A 22254-nucleotide genomic window follows, 5' to 3' on the forward strand; every position below is an offset into this window, starting at 1 on the left:
CTAACGAATTAAGCTCAATTTACTTGAAATTTCATGAATCGTGGAGATAATTGAAAAATTCCCTATCCTCTATGCATACAAAAAATATGCTCCAGCATAAAAATCCGAGCCCTGATCATAATTATATCAAAACGACCTCTAAAATTTCTCGAACACAAAAGGTGAAGGTAAACAGCTCGAAAAGCATACCTTTAATGACAAAAAGACGAACTAATACGTCTCAGAATGTTCAGTACACGAGTGACATTTTGGAAAAAATACGCGACATTATTCTCGTAATTCGAAACAAAACAAAACAAAAAAAACCAGAGAAAAACACACACGCGTTATAATTTTCTCCCCATCGCGATTACATTATCATGGAAATGAACGCTAAGATGGAATTTTCTGCGATAGAGAAAGTACCTACATGAAGCAGGGTGCAGAGGTATAGGATGGTGTAAAAAGAAGAATGAGATGTATAAAGAAGATATACGCTATCATACGGTATTTTGTAAGAAAAAAATCTTTACCGCGTGTAAAAATAATTTAACGAAAAATGGTAATTTTTTTGACATTTGCAGATAGAATAAGTCGCGAGACAAATAAGCGCCATGCCAGGAAAGAGGAGGGGAAGGGAGCGGGTGCAGCTCGCTTGTCGCGAATATGTACTCGTACTCGGCGGCGTGGCATAGTTAACTACGTGCGCCGGCAGAAAGCTCAACTAGAGGGTGGGTTGAGCATGCAGGGGGAAAAAATGAGAAAGTACTGTTGCTTGTGGTTTTAAAACTTGTCTGTCACGTGTCGTTTTACCCAATTTTAAGTGAATTTCAAACGCTCCGTCGAGAAACGCATACTTGTGTCAAACAGTTACTTTTCTAAATGTGAGAAGTTAGGTGTGACACCCTCGTCTCTTTTCTGGCTTTTTTGTTGGCTTTTTTTCGCGTTAGAAATATAATTGGAATACCACAAAGTTTGCATTGTGACGTACTTGAGGGGTAACCGCGTACCGTATGAATTATACGCACGGTATTCGACGAATGAAAAGGTATAGGTATTATAAGACGACGATTTTATTCTATATGATGTACGTTCCACTCGCTTCCTTTATCGTAGATGGTACTCTAGGTAAAAATATGGAACGAGTATTTATATTTTCGACTATTCGTTCATTAAGAATACGAGAGAAAAGAGAGGCTACATCGCGTATAGAAAGTATTCAACACGTTGATTTGCTTCTGCTCCTGGCGCAGTACCCCCCTTACGTGATTTTCGCTCTAGCAGGTATCATATCGTTAGAAATCCTTCGGCAGCCTGAAGAGAAGGGAGGAGAAACAATGACTCCGTTGTAGTACGTGCAAATTGCCCCGAAGTTATCCATTGTCGCGTTGATAATTGAAAAAAACGCCGACGCGTTGAGCAAAAAAAAAAAGAAAAAAAATCGTAGCCTTTTTTCGCTTCGCAATTAAAACCAGCCGAGTTATTAAATTTAAGCAAACGGAAATACTCGATTAGTTTCACCACCGGCGTTTCGTATTGTTTACATTGGAGCATTTTTATAAAAAGACTAGCGCCTCGCCTCATCCTAAGTGTGTTTGGTAAACGGAATGTGTGTATAGATATACAAAAGTCTACATACACATATATGGAAGAGTTGCAGTAAAATGGAGGATGTTATTATATCTCGAGGGATGGAGTTGATCCACTGTTTCCAAGTGCAAACTTAGATTGAATTGGGAATTTTCATGACTGCGTACAAGTTCAACTTTATTTTTTGGAGTTTCAGACGAAAAGTTTTCTCTGCCTTTTTTTCCCGGCCTGGCGTTATTTTTGGACTTTTTTCCAAGTCGAACCACCAAATACGTATCAATCTTTTTGAAGTGTGCAAAAATGTTCAAAGGTGTAAATTTTAAATCGTGGATTTTCGAGTGAAACTGTATGTTTAGTGAAGGTATATACACGATAGGTACTGTTTGGAAGGTTTTTTTTTTCAAGCTTTTTCTCTATTCGCCTTTGATTAACGATTATTCGCTCTATCAAAGTTACGTAACCCAGCAACAAACTTTACCAGACGAGTAAATTTTCATAGTCGAAATTTTATAAATTTTGATTCAGCCGCCTATCGTATGTATTTATTAACCTTGGTATATTTATATGAAATTCGAAAGAGGCGAATAGCAATTTCATGCGATTCAAACGCAAGTAGGTAGGTAACAGGTATTACGATTGGGGAAATCTATTCGATAATTTCGCGGTTTCACCGATGTACACTACGTAATTTAATGCGTCATGCTGGTATGTAGAATCGAATAGGTTTTTTTTTACAACTTTCTATGAAATGATCTGCAGGTGGTTATTTTTTTTCAAGTTGAGACTGATTTGTTTAGATTAGATGAGAGTATACGTATCCTCCAAGGAGTGTATTATATCATTACTAATGTATTAGAAATTTATCAGAATGATTGCTGTTGGGAGGAAGACGGAGCGTTGAAAAATTTAGAATTATATTTACAACGAGAATATGGTTTTGAAACTAGTTGAAATGACGATTGTTGAGTTTTGATAATTTATTTTTCATCTTTTATTCATTTGTATTTTTATATCGAGGGAAATTAAATTTTGATTCCGAATAACAACTTCAGTTTTAATTTTTGAACAACGATTTTTCTGGAATCAACTAATCTACATACGAGACCCAGAATATTATGTAGGTATCTATGGAAGCCTAAAAAACATATGCAAGGTTCTCAGATTTCGACCAGATTCACTGTAGTAGTTGACTTTTAGTTTGGAAGTAGTCAAAGTACTCCTACATCAAGGAGGTAGACGCTGTAAGTTTTCAAAGAATGGGTCATTTTGAAAAAAAAACATGTTAGTAGGTACAATTAATGATTCCAAATTAAACCATGCTAAAACGAATGAGGGAAATGACACATCGTCCCAAAGAGAGCTGGATCTGAGACGACTAAATGGTTGCAGATCGCAGACATAAAATATTTTCTGGGACAAAAAATAAAATTAAACTGTTTTTAACTCCACAATAATTCAATTTTGTTTCCAGGTTAGATTTCAACAAATCAAATCACTATGATCAAAACTCTTCGAGCTAATATTATGCTAAGTTGAGGTTGAATTATCATAAAAAATTACGCAAAAAGGCGCTGAAAATATGTACGAATAATAAAATTTAGGGTAAAATATGTACTTTCATACGGAAACGATGAAATGAATAATTTTTAAAATTTCATCAAATTGAGCAAAAATTCACTCAAAAAAATTCCAGGATAAACAACAACTTGGGAATTTCAAGGTAACATAAATATTTTTGGCCCATTCACTGAAATAATGAACTGAAATTGCAATTAATAGGAAAGTCAGAGAATTTGGCCGGTCTGAAAAAGTCAGAGAAAAGTCAGGAAATGTTGGAAATTTACAGCATTTTTTGCTCAAAAGTCAGGGAATTTTGTGAAAGGTTACTTCAAACAGATTTTTCCATTTCTCATAATGAAAAAATTCACCTTCACTTTGCTCAGGCAATTTTGTCGCTGGTTGGTTTTGTCATAAATTGCCAAATTCCCACTATTCCCAAAAAGTTTTGTTTTTTGCAAAAATTGTTGAAGTCTTGCATTTTATCAACTTATGATTATGAGTTATGAGTATCAGACGAAAAGACAAAACGACGAAAAGACGAAAAGACAAAACGACGAAAAGACGAAAAGACAAAACGATGAAAAGACGAAACAACAAAAATATGAAACGACGAAAAGACAAAAAGACAAAAAGATGAAGTGACGAAATGACAAAACGACAAAAAGATGAAAAGACAAAAAAGACGAAAAGACGAAACGACAAAAAGACGATATGACGAAAAGATGAAACGACAAAAAGACGAAACGACAAAAAGTCTAAAAAACACCAATCATATGCATCTATTTCACGTTACTAATCTATATTTTTAATGAAAAACTTTCTTTGGGGTTCACAATATTTTTGTGTACCCTCATACCCTGTATGGTTTACCATAGGTTAACCATAGATAAGCTATGGTTTTTTAAAAACCATTGGTATTTTTTCACTAGGGCGGATGGGCAGAAAGACAGAAAGACTGGATGAAAGAATGAATTAATAAAAACATATAAAATAAAAAAAATTGAGTATTGAAATAAAATAAAATAAAATTTCAGTATTCAGTTCAGTTCAGTTCAGTATTTTGTCCAATTCATCATTTGTTTCAAGTTCCAATGAAAAATGTTTGAGGGTTCAAATTAAAAATTTTAAAAAGTTTTTGAAAAATGATATTCTTCCATCGTGTCTCCGTCTATGCTTGAATGCGAATTATTAATGCAATTTTTGTTCTTTTAACAGAACGCCTCTCTTTTTAAAAATTTTGATACCAACGATTGAGCTCAGCACGTTAAAATCTTGATTTTTCCCGTTGAAAAACCAAAAAAATTTTCCCCATCAATACCAAGTTTAAATAAGAGCCACCCTATTGGGCACACAGTCATGCTTGAAAAAAAAGAGCACAACTGTAGATCTATCAACGATATTTGGAGATCATGATGTTCGAAAAAATTTGACACCCCCCCCCCCTCCACCTGATCACGTGTGTGATTCATTCTTCAAGAATCTGGAAAATTGGAGAAATTGGTCTGGAAAACCTGGAAAAGTCAGAGAAAATCATTTCCAGAAATGAGAGGACACCCTGATTATGTACTTACTTAGCGCAATTACTTGCTTACTCATCAAAATTGAACAAAAACTAATCTAACTTCTGCCTATGCATCAATGATTCTAACATTCTATTCAAATTTCATAAACAGATAGGTACCTACGTAGTTGGAGATAACACTCTGATTTTTAAAAAATCATCTCTCCAAAAGATGTAATTTAAAATTTCCCTCCATTTTGACAATCTGAAAAAAGTTTCAAAATAAGGCAATTTAGGTAAATGAGGTCGAGAAAAGATGTGAAAATTTTCTGGAGAATTTTTTTGTCTATTATGGACATTATCTTTTAAGGTCAGTAGGAAGACAATGGGGGAGGGGGGAGGGTCGATTCCATATTTTTATTCGGTGTGCATGAAAATTCGAAAAAATAAAAGTTTTTCAATTCAGTTCTGATTTTTTTTTAAGCTCGGAGAGTTTCTCGGTTCATGGGAAAATGAGGAAGATCATTATTAGGAGCAAGATAGACTGAATTCAATAAGATAGACTCCATCTTGAAGTTTAAATCTTGTCACAAAATGAAAAAAATCAAGTTCTGATGGCGTTAAATTATTCGTTTTGCTATTTTATTTTAGATAGCAAAATTTTTGGAGCAATTTCAGGATTTTTGTCTGATTTTCTGAATCTATGTGTCATGAGGTATTTTGTTTTAAACAGGTTCTGAGTAGGTACGATAATATTTTTCAGAATCTATAGAAGGACATGTGGCCTCGTGATTTCATCTATAACTAAATATTCTAATACCTACGTTGGTCCATACGAATAAGCAGAAAGAAGAGAAATGAGGAGGTATGCAGGTATGCTTCTATATTGTAGTAGGTAATAATAATAAACTATATGTAAGTATAAGAAGAAGATGTAATAAAAATTTAGTACGAGAAATAAGAAGAAGCACTTTATTGGGAAGGCACACGAGCGAACGAGAGGACGCGGAAAGGTAATTACCGAAGTATCGTTGTACTCGTATCGACGTTAACGTACTTATGGGAGCTCTCATTTGAAACCTATAAAATATCAACGCTTCGATATTACAGCATCGTTGGCGTTTTAATACGATTTCACGTCCCTTCGGTATATATAAATTAGAAATACACCGAGATTGCGGAAACGAAAACAGAACGGGTAGGGGAGCGAAAGAAAAGAGATCGTAAAAAATTGAAAAAATTGATGAAAATAGCGATATGTAAATTTTATGCAATAAGGATGAGTAGGTACGGTTAATCGTGAGTGTACACAACGATTCATATAAGGTCTCCAGAGCTATTAAAAAGGTAAACCGCAACAGTATACAACGTATGCTTCCTGTAGGTATACTGCCTTTTGCCTCATTTGTGTGTACAGTTTAAAAGAGGTTATACGTACACTTATTCCTGTACACTTTGTGTGTACATATAAGATACTCGTAGATAGGTATATTCTACGTATTCTATGTTGTATACATTTTGACGAACATATTTCATAGAGAGAAGAACAAGGGTTACACGGCGAAGGGCCAAAGAAGCCCAGTGAGTGAGAGAGTAAGGGGGTAAAAAGTAGAGAAAAAAGGCGATGAAATCAATCTGTATACTCGTAGTATTTTATGTTTACCTTAAATGTTGCCTTACATAAACCTATATATCTATACATCCTGTGCACTAGAAATATTCCGGATCATCTCGTTATATGCTGGTGTTGAAAAAAAAGATGTGTTTCAAAGGCACATATACACACGACCGTATACATACAACGCCTCACATACAGTAGTATACCTAACCTACCTACCTATCTATCTAGCGAGCGACGAGATATGAGTGAGAGAGTTTGTAAGCAGGCGTTTTCTCGGCAATGGCTTACCTATATAATTACATTTTGGAATTCGGGATTGAATCTTTTAGGATTACAGATACGTTCCCATGAGGATATACACCGGTTGCGAAAAATGCGAGATTGATTGTGAAATGTACCTAACATCCGTTTTTCAATTTTTGTTTTGTTTGATGTTTCATCGTACGGCACGACGACGACGCCGAATAAGCAGCACTTTTTTTAAAGCTTGGCGTAATTCGCTTTTCGTCGCAACGATAAATTCAAGTTACACAATTTTTTCATACGGTGGCTGTAACTTTATTGGTCGATAATCCAGTGATGATGAATCCATTGTTGGGATGTTATTAGATGCCAGTTACGAGTAGGTGTTGAGATACTCGGACTTGGAGGTAGCAGAGATCAATTTATCTACTCATAAGTCATAAGGCAGTATGAGCAGCTGCCTAGGGTGGCAGATTTCAAGGGACGGAAACCAAGCTAAATTTGAAAAAAAAACACTCATCGATTTGCTACGAAAAAAAATGAAGGTCATTTGTAGTATCTATAAAAGAATTATTGGTGATGACTGATGAACCTGATGACCAGACTGCGAACGGAGCGTCAAATTCGAAAATTTATATCGACCCAAAAGATAGCTAAGAAAATTTGCAATAGTCATAATGTCGTTAGATTTTCATTTGGATCACTATTTAACTCATTAAAAAAAAAACGAATAGGTAAACACGTACGATGCGTGCACAACTTACACATACATCGCAAACGTAAACACCCCCAAATCGTTTTTTAAATGAACTTGGCAGTTTGTAGTTTGTTTTTTTAAAAAGAGCGTCAAATTTCCTATAAAAATCACTCAAAAAGTGAAAAACGATTTTTAGATGTCTGAGGTCCCTTTCACCGTTCCAGGTCACATGTACAACATTTTCTTCTAATTTCAATTTTTTTAAAACTTTTTCTGTGAAAATTTGTTGACCTCATTAATTTGTGTGTGTGTGTGTGTGTGTGTGTGTGTGTGTGTGTGTGTGGGAGGGAGAGTGGAAAGCTTTCTGAACATTAGGTTGAAAAAAGTAGTACATAATTTAAAAAAAACCGTTACTAAATACCATGATAAAACTTCCGGAAATTTTCAATTATGGGGGGGGGGTGTCACGTCTAATTTGAGAATTTCCGATTAATTCTTTGTATTTTTCAATAATCCAACAAGTACTAAGCAGTCTGTGCAAAAATTTACTCAAATACGAGACATTTTCTCAAATTTTTGTCATTTTCTGATGTTTATCAATTTTTGATATTTTTGAGTGATTTCACAATCAATAATTTTACAATTCTTATGATACATACTTTATTTGTGAATACTTATTTTTGGCTCTTAATTAAACATGGAGATCGTCAGAATTTTTACTTTGGCCTTCGACCACTATTATTTAATATATTATGTATCTGTTGATTGATCAATAATTTTATAACTAGGTAACTAACCCACCTTAATTTTTTTTTGTTTCAGGTGAGTACAAATTTCCTTTCAAAAATGATAGAATATGAACTCGCATATGAGAATGAGTAAGTAATTTTATAATCTGTGTGAGAAAAGTTACGTAAGTCACTTTTTGATTTTTAATGGATTTTTGAAAAATGAAACTTGAGGTTAAAAATGGGAAAAAATCAAAATTTTACCAAATATACCAAGTGGATCTGAAATTTGGCGTGTGTCCTGTTTTCGACCCTCCAAATCGATTTTACTGTTTCGAACTATTTTTAGTGATAGTTTTGGAGCACCCTAGAACATTTTTGAAAATTGAAATTTCCATAACATTTTACCCAATTGAGTTGATGAAATGAAATTCACTTAGTATCCCGTTTTTATTATGTTGAATCGATTGAAGGTGGTTTCAGGCTGTTGTGGAGTCTTCGAGTATATTTTGGAATTTCAGATTTTCTAAAAAGTGGTCTAAAAACCGTCCAAATTAACATTAGCGTCATCCCCCCCCCAAATACAGGGCATACTCCTATAACAGGTAGTGAAAAAAATGCAAAAATGCAAACGAGCAACAAAAACCTTCAAATTATTGAAAAAACTGATTGAAATTAAGAAATATTATGTATACAAAATAATGTTCTTTCAATTTCAATTTTTTTTGAAAATTTTCCTGTGAAAAATTTGATTTTGTTAATTTTTTTTGTGTGTGTGTGAGGGGGGGGGGGAGGGTGAGTCAAGTGGCGAGTTTTCTAAAAATTTGGCCGAAGAAAGGTAGTGAAGTAAGTTATGATTTTTTCAACAAAAAAATTGTTAGATACCATGCTGGAGAATTGTTTGGTGAATCCTGGTGACTTTTGATGAATCTGTCACCATGAAGTCACCAAAACATAAAAAATTCATATCTGACTGTCTGGTGACTTCTTGGTGACAGATTCACTAAAAGTGATCGATTTCACACATGGTGACTTTTGGTGAATCTTGGTGACTTGGTGAATCCGTCACCAAGAAGTCACCAAAACATAGAAAATTCATATTTGACTGTCTGGTGACTTCTCGGTGACAGATTCACCAAGCAGTGGCCATAAGTGATCGATTTTATACCCGGTGACTTTTGGTGAATCTTTCTCCAAGAAGTCATCAAAACATAGAAAATTCATATTTGACTGTCTGGTGACTTCTTGGGAACAGTTGCCGCAACGTTATTAAAATGTAATTGGATTGAACCAACCTAAAAGTTGATGAACAACCATCAAAATTGGATAAAGCCTCAAAATTGCACGAAGTATTATTAAAATTGCGATAAATTGATCTAAAATCAGCAAAAGTTGTTCGAAAATTTGTAAAAATGTTATGAAAATAGTTAAAAACGAGTAAAAGTTATTGTAAAATGTCAAAAATTTAGCTTTTTCGAAAAATTTCTTGAGAATAAAAAAAAAACTGATCAAATATTATCAAAATGGGAATTGGGATGGGATTTTGCAATAATTGCGTGAAGTTAAAAAAAAAGACATTTGTAAGTATGTAGTTGGAAAAAATAGTTGATTCTCTATCTATGTAGTTAACGTTGTTTCTCAAAAACTTCCTCTAATGGACACGTCACGCGTCACTCACTTATAATTAGATACATTCGAAAAACCGCTCTAAGGATTTTGATTTTTTATACCGCTAACGTTGTTTTTTCTAAGACCTCTAAATAATGGACGTTTATATTTGAAAAATCGCTTTAGAGGTTATTATTCTTGATTCAGGCAATGTTGTTTTTGAAAGGTACCTTGAATTGATGGCTATAATAAGAAAACCGTGTTATGAGCGATGGTTTTTCTACCAGTTAACATCGTTTTTGAAAAGCACTTAGAATAAATTGGTAATTAGTAATTACGATATATTGTTCATAATTTTCACAATATCCTGAATAATTTTTAGTAAGTATTAATATAGGTAGTGGTTTGAAGAGAATCTATTGATGATTTTTTTTTATATCACTTCAAGGAGAGTACCTGAGTATTTGACAGTTTTTTTTTTTTTTTTTTTTTTTTTTTTTTACTGATTTATTTGGTGTCTTATCGAGTCAATGTGTCAGTTACTAGTGTTTGGATTTGAAGTGAGTAAACTTTTGTTATTTCATTTTCATTTGTACATCTTTTCCGATCAATTGAAAATGTAATTTTTCATGCTAGACTTAGTGTATTATGTAATTAATTTTTTTTGCATAATCGTGTTATATTTTGTGGTGCCCAATGCCTGCGACGAAAACTTCTTTCATTTTCTTGTGTGGTATTATTCGTTTTTTACACTTCGACTGTTGACAAACGTGTTCATTAGATCATAGATCTACTTATACCTACAAATTATTTTGAATCCCTTGGCTTAACATTCTTTCACTAAACACCCTGTATACAGTTTATGCCTATTTAAAGAATGTATTGCGAGGTACGGTACATCATGTATAGTATTATAGATGTGGTTCCGATAAGTTACCCGGCTATTTCGTCGTATATGTGTACAGTACAACATATACACACACACACACACACTGAAGGCGAATTGTTGATTTTTGACGTATTTGTAGTGAGTATAGTATAGACGAGGAGGAATTCGCGTTCCGCGGGCGCGTATTCGGCGAATATTATTAACCCAAGCCGTGGAGGGATTTATTGTGCGTTGAAAATGAAGAGGTAAGTGCAACCTTTTAAAACAAGCATGAAATTCATTCTCATTTGATAGATAGGTTTTAAAATAGAAACAACAGCCGGTGGATGTTTTGCTTGGGAAGAATAGAGGTTGTAATATAAAAGCTGCTTTAATACAAGAGGCTTGTGCCAGTTTTCGCTTGCATAAAGTGCGTAAACGAAAGCCGATTTTACTGCCTTCAGCATTTCGCGTACAAACTTATAAACGAAAATATTAGACGCGAAAATATTTTTGCGATTTGTCGAGCGTTTTTGCCCCTTTTTCGATACGTTTTCGCAGTCGGCTCGCGCCTCCTCGCAGGATGCTCTAGCACAAATCGAACGCTTTTTACGTTGGAGTATAAAAAGATGAAGCAAAAGCGAATGCAAATATTTATCGTGTTAATTAGTACTAAGCTATATATTCGTAGTGAAGTTTAATTCTTGGCATTTTTTTCTCGAGAATTACACAATCCAGGAGTCGTTGTAATGGAGGTATTTTCATGGCGATGGGAAGGCTTCATCGACCTTTCGCAAAGAGTTTAAAAGTGGTCTTGAAAATTTTACTCGTAGGTAGAGTGAGTTGGTATGTTTGATGAGTGGTATTATGATTTTTATGGTATTATATTTTGTGTTTTATCTACTATTTTATGTGAAAAAATTAACTTTTGGGGTTTCTTCGTAATTTTAAAGTTATAGGGCTATCATTGGACTTCATTTTATTGTTGAGAAATTGACGAACCATAATTCTTTTACCCCAAGACAAGTATATGGCATCATTAAAATAAGAAGAAAATTTTGTTTAAGAGGGGGGGGGGTCAATCGGAGTATTTTGGTTCAAGAATTGAAACAATCAGAGATTCTTGGTCGTTCGAGAAGATTTTAAAATTGTCCAGAAATGAAAAAGTGTCAGGAAAATGAATTACGAATATTGAAAATTTTCAGTATTTTAAAAATAATACGTGCCATGTTCTCATTTCCAAATACTTTTGAAGGTCATTAAGAAAAGGAGAGATCAATGCGCGAATCAAGTCTGGAAATTGAATTAAAATACACACGAAGTTTGTCGTCTCTTCTTACATATGTTGTCGCGCCGAAGTGGAAGACGCGGTATTGTGATTTATTAACTGTGACTGGTGGAAAATGGAAATGGTATTTTATCGAATTCTCGCAGAAATTATATTACAGCAAATTTCAGATGGTGTGAAATGTTTCGTAGTGGCAGATTTCATCTATATAAAGGAAAATATCCCGAGCACGAGAAGATCTTCAACTCTCCACATTTCATCGAATATTACGTATTAGGTTTGTCGTGTGCGGTGTTGAAAAAAAATCAACGTTTAGACGAACAGCTGATGTGTGGTTGAGGATTTTCTCAACAAAATAGGTGTACCTACACCTACAGCTACATTTTCTACATTTTGCATTGATAGTTTATAGGTATTTTTTCGTTTGATATACAGTTGCGAGAATAAAGATGGGTTTTTTGGAGATTTTTGTGGGTGTATCGAGAAAAAATATTTTGAGCTGGATTTAGTAGATGTGATAAAAAAAGGCGGAGTTATTCGAATTGGTATGAATATACAGGGTGCTCCATTTTCGAGTAACCTACTTTCAACAAGTGACATCAGACATGGATAAGGTAATTAATCTTCAATTTACGTGTGCATATGGTTGCCTAGAGGAGGAAGAGGAGACACGGTCGAATTTTGGAGTCGTGCCCCCTTCCAATTTCAAATGAAAATGAACTGTTGTAGAATTACTCGAAAATTGGGTACTCTTGGATTAATCAAAATGGATTAAAATCATCAGAAATTCAAATATTTTGGTAAAAATGTTTTTTTGTGAATTTTTGAAGAATTTTAAGCCCAAAATTGAGTCGCGCTTTTTGGGATTTATTTTTGAAAAAGTGTCATGTGACCTATCAAAATAAGTTAAAATTTCACAAGAATTTAAAATATCTCAACGAAAACGCTTTTTGAGTATTTAAAAAAATTTTGAGTCCTAAATTTGGTCATACTTTTGGGATTTTTGAAAAAGTGTCATAACAACCTATCAAAATATATTGAAGTTTTGCGTAGGCAAATTTTAAATATTTCAACGAAATCATTTTTGAATGATTGTAAACTCAACACTGGGTCATGCTTTTCGAGATTTTGGAAAAAGAGTCGTGTGACCTATCTACAGAAATTAGAATTTTTCGAGAATTTCAAATAGGTATCTCAACGAAAATATTTTTTGAACATTTTTGAAGAATTTTTAGTTCAAAATTTAGCCATACATTTGGGATTTTTGAAAAAGTGTCATTTATTGACGTATTTATCAAAAATATAGATGAGAATTTCTCAAGATGAATTTCAAGTATTTCAATAAAAATGTTTTTCAAGCATTTTGGAAGAATTTTGAGCCCAAAATTTGGTCATATTTTTGGAGATTTTTGAAAAAAGGTGTCATATGTGACCTGTCAGAATAAGTTTAATTAAAAGTTCTCTAAAATTTCAAATATTTGAATAAAAATGTTTTTTGAGCATTTTGGAAGAATTTTAAGTACAAAATTTGGTCATGGTTTTAGAAATTTTTTGGAAAAAAAAGCCATGTGTGTGACCTATCAAAATGAATTATTTCACGAGAAATTCAAGAATTAAGTAGAAAATGTTTTTGAGCGTTTCTGAAAAATAGTAGGTACTTTTCGGCAATTGGATGAGAGAGCAATTTTGAGTCTTATCTTTTGAAAAAAATGAGGAGAGGAGAATACAAAATTTTCAATAAATTTTTCTCAAAATTGAATTTTGAATGTTTATAGCAAGATTAAAATTAAATTAAATGATTTCGTTTTGGTCTCATTTTCAGCAGAACCTTATTCAGTATCACCTTATATCATATACTTACATGTTTTATTCAATTTCTCAAAAATGTAACGAAGTCGTCTTTGTACGAAACGTATCAATACAGGGTGCCCAGAAGTATCGAGTACCCCTAAGAAAGTTTTTCATTAAACATATAGGTTGGCAACGTGGAATAGATACATATGATTGGTGGAATGTTATCTCTCCAGTCCAACAACCAATCATGTGCTATCATTATTATCATTCACTGTGACCAACCAAAGTATATTTTAGTAGACAACTTTTTTTAGGGGTACTCGATATTTCTAGGCACCCTGTATGTGTACCTAATACTATATTTTTTTTTCATCTATAGGTACTTACAACGAATTTTTATGTAAGTAAACATAATTCTATTATGGCAGTTTCATCAAATTTTCTGTTTATACATTTCAAAATTCTATTTTTGCAGTATTTTAAAGATTTCTTTTAAAAATGGGTACTTACGTCTTACCTATCGAGAAAAAAAATTAGTTACGTTATTTTTTGTCCCATAAAAGTTTGCTTTCCACTGGAGAAATAATCCGAACGATACGAATAAATCGTAAAAAAAAATTCAGTACCTAGGTAAAAAAATTTCAAACCGTAGAAAAATGTCTTTTGCTTTAACCTTGGAAAATCGCTAGTTCGAGAAAAAAACCTTGAAAGTCTGCAATCTGTATCTAAACATAGGGGTTTACTTTTATGTGTTCGTTTCGTTTTTTATTTTGGAATTTATTTAAATGTTTTTATAAGTTTAGGTCGAAAAATGCGTCTTTTGCTCGTTCTGTTTCAAGATGGGTACCTACGAATGTTATTTTTCATGTCTGTAACAGTGAAAAAAGTAGAAAATTTGTCGAAAGTCATCTTGGCATGGCAGAAGGCTCATTGGTCAATATTATGGTGTAGGTTAGTTAGGTATCAATTATTATTGTGCCCTTTTCATTGAAGTTGATCTATTGTGGTTTCGGACTGCAATAAATATATCGTTGAAATAATTTAAATAATTTTTTCATTTTTCCTACAGTTTTTGGTCTTCTTGAACAGCTGAAACAGGTCCAATATGACGAGACTAGATGCTGATAAGTATTAGAAAGAAAACAATTTAAAAAAATTAAATTTTAAAGCAAAAAGACTATTGAAGGGCAGGTGTCAGGTTATTCATTTGCGTACATTTGTTTTTTACACTTGAACTACGTACCTCTACCTACTTATAATCTTTTTACTCGGTTTTTTCCTGTCAATGATTTTTGGTATAGAAATGTTCGACGATCGAATTCCAATTTTATACGAGAAAGTTGATTGAGAGTAAAAAAAACACGCGAGGAATGCGAGCCTATGCAAAGTAAATTATTTACAAAAGGTATTTATACATTTTTAGCTCACAGAGCAAGAGGTTATTTGGGAAATGAGCTTATTTAAAAAGTTCATCGTTTGAAAAATTTTCGCGGTTGGGTTGCGAATCGACGAATGTTCGAATAAAAGTAGGTATACACACTTTTGTAATAAGTTTTGTGTTGTTGACATTTTTTTTTTCGCTTCAAGTTCAGCTTGTATGCGATATTCTGTATTTGAGAGAAATGTTATCGTGGTTTGACATTATACGCGAAACGCGAACTACACGATGGCGTATGGTATCAATATTTTGGCGCCATCGTCGTGTACGTACAAATACTCGTATAATGAAAGAGAAAAAAGGTATCTTCGATATGGTGAGGCATATGTGTATGTTGGCCCAGTTTAAAAAAAAACTCGTACATGTGAAGGGTACGCGCGTAAAATGTAATTATAAATTGATCGAGTTATCACGATGGTAACTTTATCTAATTTTTATAATGCGTCAAGATAGGAAAGGTACCTATTTATAAAGAGCGGTAAAAAAAAGCCACACAGTAAATTACCTCGACTTATTCCGTCAGGGTCACGAAGCAAGATCACTTCTTCGATCGTACCGTATGGTTCCATTAATCTTTTAATATCGGCCTCAGAATTATGATTGGTGTTCTGTTGTTCCATAAGAGCCGAACTCACTGTAAAAAATCATCATCTTAATTTATACAGTATGATTTTAAATTTTTTTAAAAACCAATGGGAGTATCGAGAAAAATGTCTATAGCGATATTAAATTAAAGATTAATCAACGTATCGATTGAATTGAAGGGACCTTTAGAATCCGTCAATTCCAGTAGAGCTGAAATTTGGTCGGCTGAAAGACATGTACCCATAATCTCTGAAGTAAATTTTGAGCTACCGAAATCGATTTTTTGATTTTTGCGAATTTTCGAAAATGCTGGAAATAGCCACTTGGTTAAATTCTAAGCATGAAACAAGGAAATATGATCATAGAAGTTGTAAATCAGCTCATGTGCTAAATTTGACCATCCAAATCGGTTTTTGCTATTTTCGAGCTGATCTATTGAGCTTCCAGCAAAAGTCGAGTCGATTTCTCCAGCAATTTCAAATCGCTCTACAGGAGGTGTTGTAATAATTAAATATCGAGAGCTAAATTTTAATACTGTTTTAATTTCGATATTCCGGATCGATTAGGGTAGATGAGTCGCAAATCGGAAGTAATGGGTTAAAAAACGTACAAAAGACTCAAATTTAAAAAAAATAAAAAAATCGTCAATTCTCAAAACAAATCACTCACAACTGCTTCTACTCCTTGAGAATCCATTTCCACCATTTTTGAGCCAATCTGGAGCCTCCAAAGAAGAAAGTTCAATTTTCTCCAGCAGTTCGAAATTGCCCCAAAAGGCTTATTTTTTAATCGTCTTCAGCAGTTCGAAATTTGGTTCGGAGTTCTGGGCAACATGCTCTTCTGTGAGCTTCAAATCAAATCACACTCACAATTGCTCATGCCTATTTCTTATTCATTTTGATTTCAACACTCAGTGTCCATGTTCTTCTGTCTTTCTAATTTTTCGAAATTGGGGGAAATGGACTTGAGAACACTCAGAAGTCGAATTCAGTGTCCTTGAATTGGTGAAAATTGACATGTCTACAGCAGGTTTTCTTTGGACTTTTTTCAAGAAAGGAGAAGAGTGATACTGTAGGGACATTGATTGAGTTGTTGTATCCAAAAACTGAGTGATTTTTTTAAATATTTTATTATGCATCCTCGAAAATCTGAGAAACGATGTATCACTCGTTATTTACAATTTTTTAGTGTTTTGACTATGTTTGAGGGCGTTGATGAGGGAGGAAGACGGTTCACAGGAGTTTATTCGAAAAAATAACCCAGTATTTGAACTCAGCACCTTTAAATCATTAACAATCGATATGTCACTTGATTTAAACTTTTTTTTTTGAAAATGGATGAAAATTAGGGCGTATGTACCTCCTCTCCCCTCTCAAGTTGTTGAACCCTAATTCTGATGATTAGTCGGTTAAAAATAGTAAAAAAAAATTTCCTAAAAATTTTTAAATAACATTTTTCAGTTTTTGTACCTTATACGTGATCGGAGAATTGAAGTTTCAATGTGAAAGCTCAACTTTGATATTTTTAAACTTTATTGCTGCTTCTCTCTTCAAAACATCCCTATTGGATTTTTCCAAATTCAACCAGTTCTACGTTATGATCTTTCAAAATTAGACAGTTTTGTAACAAATCACAAGTGGGGAAAATTGTAACCCCCCCCCCTGCATCCAGAAGGTCATTGTGGAAATTATGGTGGAAGTTTTTCTCGACTTTGAAGAAAACTTGTGAAAAAAGTTCAGCGAAGTCGAGGGATTAGCTGTATTTTTTGCCTTAATTTGAAATGGAATCAAATCTGCTGTTTTTTTCATGTTTACGGCAAACTGGTTAGGCAATTTTATTAACATGCATGTGCGAATTTCGTTCATTTAGTATTTGAAAGGCAATGAAATTGGAAAAAAACGTATCTGAGTGAATTTTTTTTTCAATAATTTTGATAAACTGGGAAACATGAACAAAAAAGATGCGAAGACTTCCAAACGATCGTGTAATAAACACGTACAACAGTTATTGATAATTTGGAGAGTATTTTTCCAAATCGTAAAATTTTAATTTCATTGAAATTTCTACCTACATATATAATATGATACATTTTGAGTTGATATTTGTCTAAACATGAATTTTGTTTTAATAGGTCATCTGCAAAATGATTACTTGAAGGGCTCCCAAAATGATGTGAGGATACAATATTTTTATACTTATAGGTGATGGAATTTTATATCATGGCGAAAAATTCACAAATTCGGTTCAAATTCGGTTCAAATTCACGTTGATGGTGTATCTACGATTATTGTGAGAAAAAATATGCTGGCTGAAATGAACCTCTTCTACTGCAGGGAAAAATCTTGGGAAAAAAATACGTTTTTCGTATTTTTGAAGGCCATTTACATCTTAAGAAAACTCTGAAATTAACATTTTAAAATGAAATTGAAGGGATGATTTTTTACGTTACGAATTTTGAAAGTAGGTAATCGAGGAACAGTCGAGTGCCTTCCTAAATCATCTACTCGTAAAAGCAGTTCAAGAGTAAACAGTGGGTTTCGTTATGATCGTGAGATCGTCGCCAGTTGCCAGTTTAACCACGTTTGTTATAACATTGATTCGCTAAATGAAGAGTAAGTATGCAGAAAGCGAGAAAGGGTATCGAGGACGGATCGAGTCGTGTTTTACTAATTATATGGTATTAATAATCACTTTAAATCGAGTCGAAACGTGTTGTAAATACAAGAATACTACATCCTCGTCTCGAAGACATATTTTAATTCGCGTGGTCCTTCAATTAATGAACGCGAATCTCAGATGTAAAATTATTCCCATAACACAAAGGCGTCTAATTTGTCAAAAAGTTTTTGTATTTTGTAGTATAATAACGCATACCTACACTTATAAATATTCTTGCCGATATTAACCTATCTAAGATCGCAACGAATAACGAAATAAACTACGGTATGGCACGAGTTTGAAATGAATTTCTCTAATAAAAACCACATACATGTTAGAAAACCTATATGTACGTCTTGATCAAACGATATTTTGTAATAATTATATTATACCTATTATAGAGATACTCGTAGATATTACGTACATTATAATGTACTGTACTTTTAAAAATGAAGAGTAAAAATTGATAACGTTGTTATTCACGATACATCGTTGCTGTACCCTTATACTCGGGATTGGATTCTCTCGATGACAAAATCTTTTACAACGAAGAGGAATATTTAATTTGAACGACGAAGGCGAACTGGAAATTAATTTTTCACAAGCGTAATATCGATGGAATCGATGTTGCTTTTTAATATTCGTCGTGGCGCTTTTTATTCGATAGTTGTTGTTGTTTTTTTTTTTGGTCGCGTCTGCTATCCTACTGATGAGATATTTACACGGAAAAAAAAATTATGGATAATTTTTACTATTTCATACAGTAACCGGATCCCATTCAAAAATATTGCGATTTTTACTATGAGATTAGTAAATTTTACTATGAGATTAGTAAATTTTACTATGAGAGTAATAAATTTTACCTAATTCTATAGGTAAAATGTATTTTTTGGCTGAGTAAAAATCACTATTATTTTTGGATTGGATCCGGTTACTATACTGAAATAGTAATTTTTATTGTTTTTTTTTTTCAGTGTAGATAAGTTTTATATGTAAATTTAACATTGTTCGAAATAATCGAGTATGATGTACCTATTATAAGTTTCATGATGCGAATTTGGAAATTATTATTTTTTATGGGATTGTAGGCTATTTAAAGAAGTGACATTGTTGCCCGATAAATAATTACTAAAACGTTATAGGAAGAGGGAACTTATTACTTTTTTTTATAAACATACAGGGTGGTTCACTTAGAGCACCACGAATTGATTATTCAATGAAGTGGAGCTTCTCTACTTCTGCTTCTGCTCGAAGTAAGTATCCCAAAAACAAAGTCTCCTATAAACAAATTTGCAACTAAAAAATTGTTTTTTCTTTATTTTTTCATTTTTTTTTTGTAAAATTTCTTATTTTTCTGAAAATAAAATTTTGAAAAAAACCGAGAGTAGAACGAAAAAAAAAGGATGAAATTCCTCATCGATCGAGTGTAATTTATTGACTCTTCGGAGACTTTGTTCTTGAGATATTTTAAGCAGAAGTTGGAAAGCTCAAAATGAATTGATTGTGATGAAAATTTAGCTATTTTTTTTCATTTTTACCGCTAAGAAGAGACGAGGATGAAAAACCAAACACTTTTGGAAAAATTCAAAAAAACTGAATTGTGAGATACCATCTCTGAAATGTGATCAATTTTTTCGACTGTTTTTTGAGGTAAGTATTTTGTACGAAAATTGGAATGCTCAACGCCATGCTTGTTTCCTTTTAGCTTGACAAATCACTTAAAAATTTCTGGAGAAGATTGAAAATTCGTTGAAGGCTCGAAAATAACCTAAAGAAACTGCTCTAAATTTCGGAGAAGTGGCTTTCAACGGTCGAGAGAGAGTCCAATGTGCAACAGCCTACGTTATTAATAAATCTCGTCAAGGTTCAAAATTAAAGTTGATATCAGTTTCAAGACTAATTTTCATCATTTTTACTGAAGAATAGTACACATTTTTTTAGAAAAATCTTAATTCTCCAGAAATATGGTCAATTTTGGATTCTCAAAAATTCGCTAAAAATTGACTAGGTAATAAATTTGAGTGGCTGAAATTTTGGTGATGGGGGTTTAAAAGACTGTGTTCTTTCCAAAAATCGTGATTTTGTTTGGGTCAGCAACAAACACTCCAAAAGGTTTCCAAAAAATTTAAAAATTCACCAACATAGTAGCTTTTTTGAATTTTTAAAATTTTTGAAAAATTCATAACCAATCTAAAAATGCGAACCATTCTCTGCTTAAAACGTAAAATGAAGGCTAATGTAAGTACCAGAAAACTGTCTTGGCGGTTTGAGAATGGGCACTGAACCCCCCTCCCTCCCCCTTCCCCTAAAAAACGAAATACCAGGAAGTTTGAAATGCTTTGGTTTTAAACTTTTAAGCTTTGTAAGTCTCTTTCAGAATATATATATTTTTTTTTTGGTGTTTATAATTACAAGATTATTACACCCGTGAGAGGAGGGGAGGGGGGGGGTTAGATTTGGTTTGTGAGGTTGGTGTTTTTTATTAGAATTTTGGTAGCTGAAAAAAAATATAAAAAAAATATGCTCAATATTTCCCTCTCACTTTTTCATCAATTGAGAAAAAATCAGTCAGCGGTTGAAGAAGATGGAAAAATTCGTCGCAAAAATGTATTTTTACCCCCCTTTGCATCTCTTTAAGGCGATATGGGAACATCGAGCATGGGCTCAAAAATCATCTATATACATATGTACTTGCCTTATTATTTTAATTAAAAATTGAAATTTTCGGTCCAGTGGCTTATCATCCTACCTACTTGCTACAGTCTGTTGACCTTTTTAAAATTTTTGCACCCATTTTACCAATTTTCTTTGAAGTTTTTCATTACTTCTCTAATTGTAAATGTTATATGAAAATCAAGGTTTGAAAAGTAAAAAAAAAGGACACCCTGTAGGTATAACAAGTAGGTATGTGGTTTACGCGATTCACTTTCAAATATTCTATAAAATTAGAGACTCGAATAATTGAGATAAGCTACGTACGTTAATCAGTCATCATTCGTGCGTAAATATTTTGGTTTTGATTACCGAAGCCAAAACAGACCATTCTTTTATAAAAATACTCGTACTTTTTCGCGTCGGTTCGAAATCGAAAAATAAATAAAAGCACCGAAGAAGGTGTGAAATTTTTACACACCTTTTAAAAGGAAAAAAATTCAATACAATTCGTAAAGATGTCTTCATGACTTTTTTTCAGCTTTATTATTGGTTCCAAAAATACGCTACTCGGGCTTACCTACCTAATAATATCACGCTTACATTTCGGCGAGAAAAACATCAATGCTGGTTTTTTTTCAAGACGGGTGGATTTTTGAAGCTAGAAATGCGTATATATATCCTACGTGAAACTTATTCGAATATTCTCTTCTCACTTCTCTTTTTCATCGTTTATAAGTATAAACTCTATTGAAATTTTTCACGCAAACTTGGTCTATGTACCAGTACTATATAGTGGAGTTTTTCGTACTTGATATGTTGGTATAGGTAGTTGATATGTATAATTTTGTGCTTGCGAATTTGACAGAATCGATGAATTATAAACGTAGGTACAATTTGCAAAATATTTGTACGAACGAATAAAATTCGATAATTTTTTTTAGGTTTTTGATGGGCTACGCTACATATTTTGGGTCGAATTTAATTACTTCTGAGCAGAAAATTTGTGATATCTAAATTATATTTACCAGATAAAAAAGGTTACTGATTAGTTTACTTACTCTGATTCCAATTCCATACATCTTCGTATCTGCATTCGTTTCTGCATTTTAAATCCATTACAAAATCACTGCAAGCAAAGAAAAGCAAAGAAAAAAATCAAATAATATTACGTAAAAATGTAGGTAGGTAGGTACTAGGTACACCTTTCAGAGAGAAAAAGAAAATAGATCTAAGATGAAACAAGACGCGTGTAGAAGAAGGCAGATATTTGGTACGCACTGAAATTGCAATATCTTATATAGAGAAACATAAAAGTCGCTCTCCTTTTTTTCTCGGGCAGATTGATGTTGATTTAATTTTTATAAAACGTGGTAAAGCATTGTCTTCTCGTTATTTGCAACCCCTTTATTTTGTTCCATCCTTCCATACGCTACCGTGTACC

General features: G+C 33.1%; 1 protein-coding gene across 5 annotated transcripts in view; it reads right to left on the bottom strand.

Annotated features, from left to right (window-relative positions):
- Window positions 1-22254, bottom strand: part of LOC135842556 (CUGBP Elav-like family member 3-A) — a 222793-nt gene that overhangs the window by 23796 nt on the left and 176743 nt on the right. For 4 of the 5 annotated variants that reach the window (XM_065360069.1, XM_065360071.1, XM_065360067.1 and 1 more), the window contains 2 exons: window positions 21872-21939; window positions 15421-15549 (listed from right to left, as the gene is read on the bottom strand). In XM_065360069.1, coding sequence (XP_065216141.1) covers window positions 15421-15549; window positions 21872-21929 — 187 coding nt within the window. In that variant the 5' untranslated portion in view covers window positions 21930-21939. The remainder of the gene's footprint in view (window positions 1-15420; window positions 15550-21871; window positions 21940-22254) is intronic. The other variant, XM_065360070.1, reaches the window with a different exon arrangement.

The sequence above is a fragment of the Planococcus citri genome, chromosome 4 (genome assembly GCF_950023065.1).
Source record: "Planococcus citri chromosome 4, ihPlaCitr1.1, whole genome shotgun sequence".
Taxonomy (NCBI): Eukaryota; Metazoa; Arthropoda; class Insecta; order Hemiptera; family Pseudococcidae; genus Planococcus; species Planococcus citri.